General features: G+C 45.8%; 1 protein-coding gene across 1 annotated transcript; it reads left to right on the forward strand.

Moving 5' to 3' along the window:
* The first annotated feature begins 4,738 nt into the window (after positions 1-4,738).
* Positions 4,739-7,535, forward strand: LOC105035913 (putative pentatricopeptide repeat-containing protein At1g69350, mitochondrial). Its single transcript, XM_029262085.2, has one exon. It carries the CDS (start codon positions 4,817-4,819, stop codon positions 7,235-7,237), a length of 2,421 nt encoding a protein of 806 aa, XP_029117918.1. The 5' UTR covers positions 4,739-4,816; the 3' UTR covers positions 7,238-7,535.
* Positions 7,536-14,067: the final 6,532 nt, after the last annotated feature.

Here is a 14,067-nt window from a genome sequence, read left to right on the forward strand (position 1 = left end):
CTTCTCTACCCTCAGACCGGCACCGAATGAACCTATCGAGTCGACCTCGCCGGATGAGTTCCTCGATCTCATCTCGGAGCTGGATGCATTCCTCCGTGTCGTGACCGTGGTCGCGATGGTAGAGACAGAACTTGTTGGGGTTGCGCTTCTCAGGGTGTGTGCGCATCCTCTCCGACCTAGGGAGCTGTTTCCTGACCTCCATCAGTACCTGGGTCTTCGAGGCATTGAGGGGGGCATAGTTGTGGAATTTTCCTGGTGGAGAACCCCATCGAATCCCGTGATCCGAATTTCTCTGCCTACGTGCCCGGGGAGGAGTATGGACACGCTTGTGCCCAGGAGGGGTTCGAGAACGTGGCCGAGCTTCTCTCGGCCCTTTTTCGACTGCGGACTTACTCGAGTCTCCCGCCTGCCGCTCTCTCGCGGTCTCTTCATCCTTCATTTTGAAGGCTTCTTCCGCTCGGGCGTACCCTTCAGCCCAAGCCAATAAATCAGCAAAATTCCTGGGGTACTTCTTCTCCAGGGAGAACAAAAGGTCATTCTTCTGAAGGCCACCCTTCAGAGCGGCCATTGCTACCGATTGGTCCAAATTTCGGACCTCCAGCATTGCGTCATTGAAATGGTTGATGTAGGCCCGAATGGACTCCCCCTCCCTCTGCTTGATATTGATGAGGAACTCCGAACCCTTCCGGGGGTGCCGACTGCTGACGAAATGGGCCACAAATTGGTGGCTCATCTGATCGAAGAAAAAGATGGTACCCGGCTTCAGCATCGAGTATCAGTTTCTCGCCGCTCCCTTCAAGGTGGATGGGAATGCTCGACACAGAATGGCGTCGGGCGCGCCGTGAAGCAGCATCATCGTCCGGAAGGTCTCTAAATGATCGACCAGGTCCGAAGTCCTGTCGTAGCTTTCAAATTGGGGGAGCTTGAAGTTTGGCGGGATCGGTTCCTGCATGATCATTTGAGAAAAGGGGGGGTCAGTACAAATATCCTCACCATAAGCGGGAGGAGCGTGGCGGAGTTCTTCGATCCGCCGGTTCATTTCCTGGAGCCTCCGGTCTAGAAAATCCTCGCGACTATGGTCTCGAGGGTCCTCTGGCAGAATGGGGGAAGAGATCTCCCAGAAGTGGAGTCGTGGTCTGATTGAGGGCTCTCCACCCTCGGGTTCGTCTCCCCAGGAAAGATGGGGCGGCCGGCCCAAATGGCCTGCCCCGTCGTCGGATTCTGACGTTCCGGTGACACTCTTTCCAGGCACACTGATGCCTGCGGTGCTGCTGCTGTTGCATGGCCTGCACAGCTTCGGTGAGGCCTTTGACCTACTGCACCAGTAGGTCGAATTGCTCCGTGCTAATCGCCGTTGCCGGAGGAGGAGGTAGAGGCTGGGAGACTGGAGGTGAGGCCGGAGCCTGAGATCTGACCGCGGAGGCCATGGATCGCTGTGTGGACGCCTTGCGGGGAGGCATCGGGCAAAGACCAAGTGGAGGAAGAAGGAGAGGGTGCCAGAAAAGATGTCCGGGGGCAATCCCGTTGAGCGCTCCTTTAAGAACAAGGGTACTGCGAAGGTTCAGCCCTTCCTCTAGTGCCAATCCTGTTGGTACAAAAATTTGCTTGCGCCGGAGAAGCTGGAGTCGAGGGAGTCACGGTCACCGCTGGGACCTGCAAAAGAAGTCTAAACCGGAGGTGGGGTTGCTCCGGCAAGACCCTCCGATGCTCAAGTCAGTTCTCTGCCTCAACAAGAATGGAGTGCTCGAACAAAAATTTTAGCAGAATTTTGGGATAGAAAATAGAGCTTAGGGAATAACGTATCTGGGGTCCCCCTTTTATAGGCGGAGGGAGCAACAGACTGATAGTGATGTTTGTAACCGTCTGGCAGTGGGCTGCCCATGGTCAGGAGGAGTTTGTGGCGAAGGGTAGTGGAGTGGACCCATGGCTATCATCGGGGTGTGCCACGTGGAGTCTGTCGTGGGGAGTGGAGCGGCGTCCGTTGTCGCGACTTGCCAGAGGATGGAAGAATCGCGCGGTATCCATCGCAGGAAGAGGAGCAGGATCGTGGCCATTATTGTGGCCTGCCAGGGAGCAATGGAGCCGCATGGAATCCGTCGTAGGAAGTGGAGCAGTGCTGTGGCCGTTACCGCAGCCTGCCAGGGAGTGATGGAGCCGCGCGAAATCTGTCGCAGGAGGTGGAGCAGAGTCGTGGCTGTTGCTGCGGCCTGCCAGAGGGTCCAGCCCTGTCGGTCGGAGTTCGGTCGGAGTGTCTGGCGGAGAGAGGTGGCTAGCCCCCGTCTGAGAGGAGCTCGGAGTCTGGCTCTCGTGGAAGTCTGGATGGAGTCTTCCTTCAGTCAAAGTCGGAGGTGAGGTCCAGCTCCCGTGGGAGTCCGGACGGAGTCTTCCCACAGCTGGAGTCGGAGATGAGGTCCGGCTCTCGTAGGAGTCCGGGCGGAGTCTGCCTGCAATTGTAGTTGTGGGCGAAGCCCGGCTCCCGTAGGAATCCGGGCGGAGTCTACCTGCAATTGAGATCGGGGACGAAATCCGGCTCCCGTAGGAGTCCGAATGAAGTTTACCAACGGTCAAAGTCGGAGACGAAGCCCGGCTCCCGTAGGAGTCCGGGCGGAGTCTTCTCGCGGTTGAAGCTGGGAGCGAAGTCTGGCTCCCGTAGGAGTCCGAATGAAGTCCACCTGCAATTAAAATCAGGGGCGAAGTCCGGCTCCCGTAGGAGTCCGGATGAAGTTTACCTGCAATTAAAGTCAGGGGTAAAATCCAGCTCCCGTAGGAGTCCGGATGAAGTTTCCCAGCGGTCGAAGTCGGGGACGAAGCCCAGCTCCCGTAGGAGTCCGGGCGGAGTCTTCTCGCGGCCGAAGTCGGAGACGAGGTCTGGCTCCCATAGGAGTCTAGGCGAAATCTACCTGCAATCACAGTCAGGGGTGAAGTCCAGCTCCCTTAGGAGTCCGGACAAAGTTTACCAGCAATCAGGGTCGAGGACGGAGCCCGGCTCCCGTAGGAGTCCGGGCGGAGTCTTCCCGTGGCCGGAGTCGGAGACGAGGTCCGGCTCCCGTAGGAGTCTAGGTGAAATCTACCTGCAATCACAGTCAGGGGTGAAGTCCGGCTCCCTTAGGAGTCCGGACAGAGTTTACCAGCAATCGGGGTTGAGGACGGAGCCCGGCTCCCGTAGGAGTCCGGGCGGAGTCTTCCCGTAGCCGGAGTCGGAGACGAGGTCTGGCTCCCGTAGGAGTCTGGGCGGAGTCTACCTGCAATTGAGGTCGGGGACGAAATCCGGCTCCCGTAGGAGTCCGGATGAAGTTTACCAGCGATCGAAGTCAGGGACGAAGCTCGGCTCCCGTAGGAGTCCGGGCGGAGTCTTCTTGCGGTTGAAGCTGGGAGCGAAGTCCGGCTCCCGTAGGAGTCCGGATGAAGTCCACCTGCAATTAAAGTCAGGGGCGAAGTTCAGCTCCCGTAGGAGTCCGGATGAAGTTTACCAGCGGGCGAAGTCGGGGACGAAGCCCGGCTCCCGTAGGAGTCCGGGCGGAGTCTTCTCGCGGCCAGAGTCGGAGACGAAGTCTGGCTCCCATAGGAGTCTAGGCGAAGTCTACCTGCAATTAGAGTCAGGGGCGAAGTCCGACTCCCGTAGGAGTCCGGACGAAGTTTACCAACGGTCGAAGTCGGGGACGAAGTCCGGCTCTCGTAGGAGTCCGGGCGGAGTCTTCTCGTGGCCGGAGTCGGAGACGAGGTCTGGCTCCCGTAGGAGTCTAGGCGAAGTCTACCTGCAATCACAGTCAGGGGTGAAGTCCGGCTCCCTTAGGAGTCCGGACAAAGTTTACCTGCAGCTGGAGTCGTGGGCGGAGTCCGGCTCCCGTAGGAGTCCGGACGAAATCTGTCTGCAGTTGGAGTCGGGGCCGGAGTCCGGCTCCCGTAGGAGTCCGGACGAAGTCTGCCTGCAGTTGGAGTCGGGGGCGAGGTCCGGCTCCCGTAGGAGTCCGGACGTTGCGAAGAATCCGGTCGACGTTGGCGGGATCCTGCCCGTCGATGAAGCTTGGGAGTGTGGCGGAGGCTCGGCTGCCTGGGAGGTTTGAAGAGACGTTGCCAGAGGTGAAAGTCAGTTGGATCCCCGGAGGGTCACTCTCGTCACGAATTTCGATTGGAGGATATTTTATACCCAACATATGCGTTAGTCAAGATCGACTTCTAAGACATACATCTAATAATGAATATATATAAAAAATAAAAAAAATATTATATATGCAAAATAAGTTTTCTGATGGTGTATATGTAAACGACAACTTTAAGAGGGCATTCATGCAAATTAAAATATTAGGATGATATATTAAAAAAAAACTATTTTAAAATTTTGAGAATTTTTGTAAAGGAAAGAATTATGAAAGAAATAATTATAGTTTCATTCTAAAAATTTAAAACTTTTCTAAATAGAAAATTCATTCATTTCATTCAGTTTCAGGTCCAGGTGTGTTTCTTCCTTTGTACACTAGAAAAAAGAAAAAGGGAAACAAAAAGAACTAATCAAGATTTTAAATATATTGAGATGGCACCGTTAAAATGTTGATTGGAACGGGATGGGCCGTCCACCATGTTGAGTTCGTTCCATGGAAAAATCGAAAAGGCTGCATCTCACATCATGTAAAATCTCCGAACAAGCGCAGAACTAAGTTTTATTTGGAAGTGCCAGGCAGTTGGGTTTAATAAGATTCCCATTTGGTCCCAATTAGGCTTTGGCCAGCTTGTTGGCGCAATACGAGCATCCTGCGGGGGTTCCATCCTTAAAAGGGGCGGCAGCTCTCGCGCGCTCATCCAAACTTCACTTTGGAGAATGCGCTTCTCTCATACTCTCCTCTTGGGCCCCATCACCCGATCGTCACCGTCCATCCCGTGCACATCATTCCCGCCATTCCAATTAGACCACGCGGCATCCTACGTCCACGACCTCATCCTACGGTCCCGATCGCTCCCCGAAGCGAAGCAGGCCCACGCCCAGGCCGCCGTCCGCGGCCTCCTCCGCTGCCATCTCCCCTCCGCCGCCGCCCTCCTACTCGCTTACTCCACCTACCGCGACCTTCCCTCCTCCCGCCGCCTCTTCGAAGAGAGCCCCCTCCGCCAAGGTGCCGCCTTCTTATGGAACGCTCTTTCCCGCGCCCTCTCCACCGCCGGCCTCCCCACCCACGCCCTTGCCGTCTACAACCGCATGCTCCGCCACGGCGTTCGCCCCGACGACCGCACCTTCCCCTTCGCTCTCACTGCCGCCGCCGCCGCCGCCGCCGCCCGGAAGGGAAGGGAGCTCCATGGCTCCGTCGTGAAACTAGGTTTCGAGGCCGACCTCTTCGTCGGTAATTGTCTCTTGTCGTTTTATGGCGCCTTCATGTCCTTATGCAACGCTCAACAGATGTTCGATGAAATGCACCACCGAGATATCGTCTCCTGGAACTCCATCATTTCGTTGTCTTCCGCTAACGGATTAATCTCAGATGCGATGTATTGGTTCCTGGAGTTAAAAAGGTCGGGCCTTGGGGTGAATGCAGTCACTTTAGTTAGTGTTCTGCCGGCTTGTGCTGCGGCGCAAGATGAGATTTTTGGGAAGGGAATTCATGGGCATGCGATAAAGGTTGGTTTGGATTCAGTAGTTACTGTAGGTAATGCGTTTGTTGATATGTATGGCAAGTGTGGGGACTCAAAGTATTCAATGCGAGCTTTTCATATCATGCCAGAGAAAAATAATGTTTCTTGGAACTCTGTCATCGGTAGTCTTGTTCATGTTGGTCGTTTTGGAGATGCGTTGTGGATGTTCAGGGAGATGGTAGCCAATAAGGTGAAACCAAACTCTGTCACTATAGCCAGTCTATTACCTGCATTGGTTGAGTTGGGCTCTTTCCAATCGGGGAGAGAGGTTCATGGGTATAGTTTAAGGACTGGTATGGATTCTGATGTCTTTGTAGCTAATTCCTTGGTGGATATGTATGCAAAATCTGGATGTTTGAAGAAAGGGTCGGACATTTTCTGCAGAATGGACAGGAATGTGGTTTCATGGAATGCAATGATTGCTAATCTTGCACAAAATGGAGCTGAATTAGAAGCCGTTGCTCTAGTTAGAGAAATGCAGGTTGGTGGGGAATGTCCGAATTCTATTACATTTACTAATGTTCTTCCAGCATGTGCTAGAATGGCTTCTCTGAGGAAAGGGAAGGAGATCCATGCTAGGTCGATCCGTTTTGGCTTGTCGTCTGACTTGTTTTTGTTAAATGCTTTGATTGATATGTATGCCAAATGTGGAAGATTGAAGCTTGCTAGAAATGTTTTTGATGTGTCAGAGAGAGATGAAGTGTCTTACAATACCTTAATAGTGGGTTATTCTCAGAGTTCTTGGTGCTCAGAAGCTGTGCAGCTATTTTTGGAAATGAGATTTGCAGGTTTTGAGTATGATGTTGTCTCCTTAATGGGTGTCCTTTCAGCGTGTGGTAATCTATCTGCACTCAAGCGGGGAAAGGAGGTCCACTGCTTGACAGTGAGGAAACTGTTCTACAACCATCTCTTTGTGGCAAACTCACTGTTGTATTTGTACATCAAATGTGGAAGGATCAATCTTGCAAGGAAGATTTTTGATAGGATGTTAAATAGGGATGTTGCTTCATGGAATTCCATGATTTTGGGATATGGAATGCAAGGTGAATTGGAGATAGCAATCAAATTGTTTGACTTGATGAAGGATGAAGGCATGGAGTATGACCATGTTTCTTACATTGCGGTCTTATCAGCTTGCAGCCATGCTGGACTGGTCGAGAGAGGAAAGAAGTATTTTGATCAAATGATGCCACAAAATATTAGTGTAACACATATGCACTATGCTTGCATGGTTGATCTTCTTGGGCGAGCTGGTCTTTTAGAGGAAGCAGTGGAATTTATCAGAGGCATGCCTTTTGAACCAGATTCAAATGTCTGGGGTGCTTTACTTGGGGCATGTCGCGTCCATGGGAAATTAGAGTTGGGTAGGTGGGCAGCAGAGCATCTGTTCAAGCTGAAACCAGGGCATTGTGGTTACTATATTTTGCTTTCAAATATGTATGCTGAGGCTGGGAGGTGGGATGAAGCAAATGAAATTAGGGAACTAATGAAATCAAGGAAAGAGAAGAAGGACCCAGGGCGCAGCTGGATAGAGATTGGTGACAGGCTGTGTGCTTTTATAGCAGGAGAAAGGATAGAGGGTCCCGAGGAAGAGCTATGTTATGCTGGACCTGGTTGAAGATGTAAAGAATGAATTGTGCCTATGGTTGAATGCTTTGGCAAATACCTAATTTAAGGTTCTTTGTACCATTGGGTGGCATGGACATTCGTAATCCGATGTCCTGCAGATGGACATTCCAGATCGAAGATGCAGGAAAGGTATCTGATCTGCACCCGTAAATCTGAGTCAAGGCAGATTCAAGTGTTCATTTTAAATTACCCATAATGAGTTTGCCACTTAGTTGCCTTTCAGTAATTCCAATTTCAACATTAAATTTATTGTAATCCTACGCTATTTAAAAGTAACATCTTTTATTCTTTTCTGTTATACTGTTTCCTTAATACCACTGCTTGTACAAATTAGTTAGTGAATCCAAAATTTTCTCACGATTCTCAACTAACCTTTTGATTCATATCTGCATTTTTCTGATACAATTTGTATCTATGACATGTAAAGGTGTTGCTGATGATGGCGGTTAGTGTACTTGCAATGATCTTCAGCCAACTATTGAAGCATCACAACGTTGATAAGATTGATTGGGTTGGCACTCTTAGATCCACAAGGACAGTTTTGACAGTTCAACCTATTCAGTGTTTCAATGACAACATAAAATTTGTTAGCAAAGGAGGGTCAAGATAAAATCAAGGTGCAATTGGATGGAGACCAGTGGTAGGAAATAAGGTAGGCAGCATATATAAATTTTAAAATTTTGAAAACATGCAACGAAAAATAAATCGGATTAAACCCTTTAATCCCACATGCAAGATACCACATCTAAATCTACTCAAATCCAGAAAAAAATACATATAATTAATTTAAAATTTAAAAAAAATATGAGATCATATCTCATTACTTTTGCGTGGGTAGAAATTCACCGCTTCAAATAATCTCGGATTCGTAGAAGGTGGAGCCGCACACGTGTCCAATCTCTACGGGTATCCTTCGGGATCAATCTCGAATTTTTCTTCTCGTAGACGATTCTTCTTCTCAAGAAGAACCTTGGCTTTGAGGACTCTAATCAACTCTTTTGATCTTAACTGAGAGATCAACTTCTTGATCTACAGCTTTCTTCTTTTTATGCTCGATCCTTGATCTCTAAGTCACCAGAACTCCTTCTAGGTGTGTGGAAGAGAGAACACCCAACCTTTGGGCATGGAAAGGAAGAATATGAGAGAGAGGAGGCGTGGAGATGGAGAGAGGGAAGATTTTCTTGATGAAAAATCAATACAAAAAAACCCTAGAGACCTCCCTTTAAATAGACATAAGCTCTGACATATATTAGGAACCCTGTCATCTTAAAAAGGTAGATCCTTATCTCATAAGAATCCTCTACCTTTTAAAAATGATTTATGCCAAATAAAATCAGATATAAAAGATAATTAATCAGCCCTTTTAAGCATGTACAATAGCCATCCATGAAATACATATCAGGTGGTTGGGATGCCAACTCTTGGCGCCTTACAAAGGGATCTCCAGCCATAAGAGATGGGGCATGGATCCCACCCTCTCTCCTTCACGTCATGACACATAAGAGGGGTGGGCCCCTCTAGAATATGGCGCTCAATAATTTTCAAAAAAGAAAAATTACGCCACTCATTCTTCCATCTATTCCACATGCATACTTAGAGATAATTAGGAGATATGGAAGAGATAATGTTAAGATAATTATATCAACTAATTGACTTAATTAAATCTTTTTGGACTTATAATTAAGAGCCCAATTAAACCCAAATGAATTTAGGTTAGGTTCAAGGCTATAGACTTGATCAAATCAAAGTCCCAAGAAGAATTAGGTTTAACCATGTACTAGCATGATTCTCATAAACCTAATAGAGTTTCAAATAAACCTTAACCCAATTGAAACTTCAAAGGCCCAATTGATAAATTCAAGATTAAATCCCTTAATGTGTGATCCTATATGTTCCATTCTATCTGGTAGTGAGATATATTATAATTTCTATTACAATATCATCGAAACTCTTTTCAATGGATTGGAACATTTCCAATTCTACCCTTCGAGGACCATCGATCATCAAGATGATGCCTGATGAGTCTCACAATCCATCAATGACACCTAGCAGTATATAGTAGTGACTCAGTAGAATGAAAATACGAACTCCTAGGTACAATTATCGTATGATTTAATCCTTCTATCGTGGTCCCGACTTGACGGAGGTCGTAGAGAACTCGTCAAATCCCATCGTCAGTCTTATGTAAGATTGGCTCAACTCGAATTCATTTGTAAATCCCATGGAAACTCTTTTCTAGTATTTATACTTGCTTTGGCTAAAGACTTTCTGAACTCAATCTCGCAAATCACATAGGACTTCTCCTTTTCTACCAAAATCGATAAATTCCATCTAGGTGCATCCTACTCCAAACAGCGAACCTGAACCTACTAAAGCCAACAGACACAGCAAGGACCCGAATGACTGGGGATCAAAAAAACGTGCAGTCAAACTCAATAGCTTCACTGCGAATAGCCAATATTACCACAGGTCAAAGGACCACTCATACCACTACAGCATCGAGAAGACCACTGACGAGTAGACATCTATGTGGTTTTCATGTTGGTTACGCTCAGTGTAAGTTATTCTCTAACAATCACCTGCACATTCACCCCAGTGTCTCTACACTGCAGACCCAAGACTCATCTACTCACAAGGGAGGTGAACCATGCACTGATCTCAAATGGATTGATCACTGTCCTCCGTGATGATCCCTTGATCGGAAGCATTTAGAAATTAACCACTAATTAATGTATGTCTCAAATTTTTAACTCTTTAAGAATATACAAAAATCATTTTTGTTAATTTCTAGGACAAATCATGGACACAAAGCATGATTGAAAAGAAAAAGCCCTTTATTTATAATGAAAGTATTACAAGTATAAATTTAGACCCTAGAAATACATAATGTGTCAGCCAACAATTGACTTCTAGTGTACAAATCCAACAAACTCCCACTTGACCTAAAGTCAATTGGCCATATACCTTATACCCATCTTCTCAAGGTGAGCTTCGATCTTCTGTTGGCTAAGAGGCTTGGTTAGCGGGTCCGCTATATTTAGCGCGGAGTCAACTCTCTACACTTCAATGAACTTCTTTTCGAGGTATTCGTGTATGATGTAAAATCGTCGCTTTATGTGTTTGGACTTCTGATGAGACCTGGGCTCCTTAGCAAGGGTTATGGCACTGTTATTGTCACAGTGCAGTGCAATGGCATCTGATGGCATCACACTCAACTTTGCAACAAATTTCTTGAACCAAAAGGCTTCCTTAGCAGCTTCAGAGGTGGCGATGTACTCGACTTTCATGATCGAATCTGCAATGATTGGTTGCTTAGAACTCTTCCAGCTAACCACACCACTATTACATAAGAAGATACACCCCGATGTAGACTTTCTATCATCGACATCAGCCATAAAGTCTGAATCGGTGTATCCCTCAACTTTCAGTTTCGATCCTCCACCAAAGACCAACATTAAATCATTAGTCCTTCTCAAGTACTTAAGGATATTTTTAACAGTAATCCAGTGTTCTTCACCTGGATTTGTCTGATATCTGCTCGTGACACTCACGGCAAATGCTATATCAGGACGTGTACATAACATGACATACATGAAGCTCTCTATTGCCGAAGCATAAGAGATCTTGCTTATGCACTGGATCTCCTCAGGTATGTTTGAACACATCTTCTTGGAGAGATGAATGCCATGTCTAAGGGGCAAAAGATTCCTCTTGGAGTTTTCCATGCTGAATCTCTTCAGTACCTCCTCTGTGTACATATGCTATGAGAGTCCTATCATTCTCTTAGATCTATCTCTATAGACTTTTATACCAAGAATGTAGGAAGCTTCTCCTAGATCTTTCATGGTGAACTCTTTTGATAACTATACTTTGATCGATGTCAGTATGGGAATATCATTTTCAATTAGGAGGATGTCATCTACGTATAATACGAAGAATGTGACAGCGTTTCTATTGATCTTTTTATACACACATGGCTCCTCTTCGTTTGATGAAATCAAACATTTTGATCACATCATTGAAGTGAGTGTTCCAACTTCGAGATGCTTGCTTGAGTCCATATATGGATCTTTGCAGCTTGTAGACCTTGTGATCATTATCACTGGATATGAAACTCAGAGGCTACTCCATATAGATATCTTTCTCAAGATATCTATTTAGGAAAGTAGTTTTCACATCCATCTGCCAAATTTCATAATCATGAAATATTGCTATAGCAAGCAGAGTATGGATGGATTTCAGCATGACTACAGGAGAAAAAGTTTCATGATAGTCGATGCCTTCGCGTTGACTATAATCTTTCGCAACTAGCCTTGCCTTATAGATCTCTACCTTACCATCCGATCCAATCTTCCTTTTGTAAATCTATTTACATCCAATAGGTACAATACCTTCAGGTGGATCTACTAAGGACCAAACCTGATGGGAATGTATAGAGTCAATTTCTGACTTCATTGCTTCCATCCATTTCTCGGAGTCTACATCTAATATGGCCTCATCGTAGTTTTTGGAATCATTTCTAATGTCTCTATCTCCCACAAGGAATGCTTCCTCTAAATTCTCTGTAAGAATACCTAAGTATCTTTCAGTAGGATGGGAGACCCTACTTGATCTACGAGATGGAGGAGGTATCACATCTACTGGCTCGTTACTTGGTTCAGATTCTCGAACTCGATGCTCTTCAGAGACTTTCTCTTCGAGCTCAATCTTCCTTTCACTGTCTCCATCTTAGATAAACTCTTTTTTCAGAAATACAGCATGACGGCTCACAATCACATTGTGATCCTTAAAAATATAGTAGTATCCCATGATTTTCTTAGGATACCCTATAAAACGAGCCCTAAAGGACCTAGCCTCTAACTTATCTGCCTGCTGTCTCTTGACATGAGCCGGACATCCCCAAATCTTGAGGTACCTAAGAGTTGATTTCTTACCATGCCATTATTCATATGGTGTGGTAGGAACAGATTTAGAGGAAACCCGATTTAAGAGATGAATCGCAGACAGCAAAGCATGTCTCCAAAGAAAGTCAGGAAGATCTGTGAAGCTCATCATGGACCGAACCATATCCAATAAGGTTCGATTCCTCCTCTCGGATATCCCATTGAGTTGAGATGTCCCTAGAGGTGTTTATTGTGAGACTATACCATTTTTTTTGAGATAGACCCAAAATTCTCCACTAAGGTATTCTCCTCTTCGATCTGATCGAAGAACTTTTATGGGTTTTTTGGTCTATTTTTCTACTTCATGTCTGAATTCTATGAACTTTTCAAAGGCTTCAGACTTTTGGTGCATCAGATACACAAAATCATACCGTGAATAATCATCAGTAAAGGTTATGACATAGATATAGCCACCACTGACTTCTACATCAAATGGACCACACACGTCAGTATGTACCAGGGCTAATATCTCAGTGGCCCTTTTCTCTTGTCCCATAAAAGACAGCTTGGCAATTTTTTCTTGAAGACATGATTCACAGTCTGGATAAGACTCGGAAGTCAATGGTCCAAGAAGACCATCTTTCTCCAGTTTATTGAGTCTGTCCTCTCTAATATGGCCTAGCCTAAGGTGTCACAGATATTTTTGGCTGATCCTATCTTTAGATCTCTTAGACTTTATGGCATTCACAATTTGCTCGTTAATATTTACACTTGCATCGGTATACAAATGGTAAAGATCGTCAATCAAGAAAGCACGTGCCATAAGTTTATTTTCAAAATAAATAGAACACATATCTTTATTGAAATGAAAATTGTAATTATCCTGTGCCAGCACAGAGTTAGAAATTAAATTTTTACTGGCTACAGGTACAAAGTAACAGTCTTTCAAAAATAAACTAAATCCTAACGATAGTCATAGAGGGTAGGTTCCAATGGCCACAGCAGCAATCCTTGCTCCATTGCCGACTCGAAGAGTGATCTCGCCTTCTCTCAGCCTCCTAACTGTTGGAAAATATGTTCCAAAAGCCAATCGTCAAGCTGTTGATGGTTGAGCAACCAAGTATTGTAATTGATTTGTTAATAAATAAAATATATTTTTGGCATTTTCATCATAAGCTTTCATCTTCTAATGAACTTTGTTGTTATGATGAAGTCCTTAGGACTATTTAAGTTTGATAAAGAGAGGATTTATTGATTAGTCCTTAAAACTGTTCACGACCAAATGATAGACTGTTAATAAGGACGACAGCTTCTATCGAGCATAGGTTGCTGTAGGCCATATGGGTTGGTTGTCCTCTTAACCAAGGAGTGTGGAGACACTGGCATGGCATACAGGTGAGATGTAAAGGTACATCATCATTGAACATGACCAACTCCAGAGCATTCTACTGTCAAGAATGTCTCTGATGGGATATAGGTATAAGTGTCCCTTAGACTTGAGATTGCCTCAGTGATTTGCAAGCAACTCACTGTGCTTTGGTACTGGACTAACTGAATTTCTAATTCAGTGACGGAAGGCTTCTGGGCATAGTCAAGTACTTATGAAATCAGAGTGTAATCGAGATGGGATTGACCACTCCAAGAGTTGGAGAAGAATGAGTCACTGTATTTCAATTTAGCAAAATCTTGACCAGGATAATCCATCAGATGGATTTGATATTTTGAAATACAATGTGGACAACCTGATCAAAGTTGACAGTGGAACTCTGAGGTGTCTTATGATCATTTTGGTCAAGGGATTGAATTATATGGAAACTATATCTGCATGGGTTCTAAGGATGTTGTTCTACACACTCGACCTATCTGGTCGTCGGGTACCATTGTGAGATGGTCACTTCGATTGGTAGAAAAATTTATTTCTGTACTACCGGCTTAG

This window comes from Elaeis guineensis, chromosome 1 (genome assembly GCF_000442705.2).
Source record: "Elaeis guineensis isolate ETL-2024a chromosome 1, EG11, whole genome shotgun sequence".
Classification (NCBI taxonomy): domain Eukaryota; kingdom Viridiplantae; phylum Streptophyta; class Magnoliopsida; order Arecales; family Arecaceae; genus Elaeis; species Elaeis guineensis.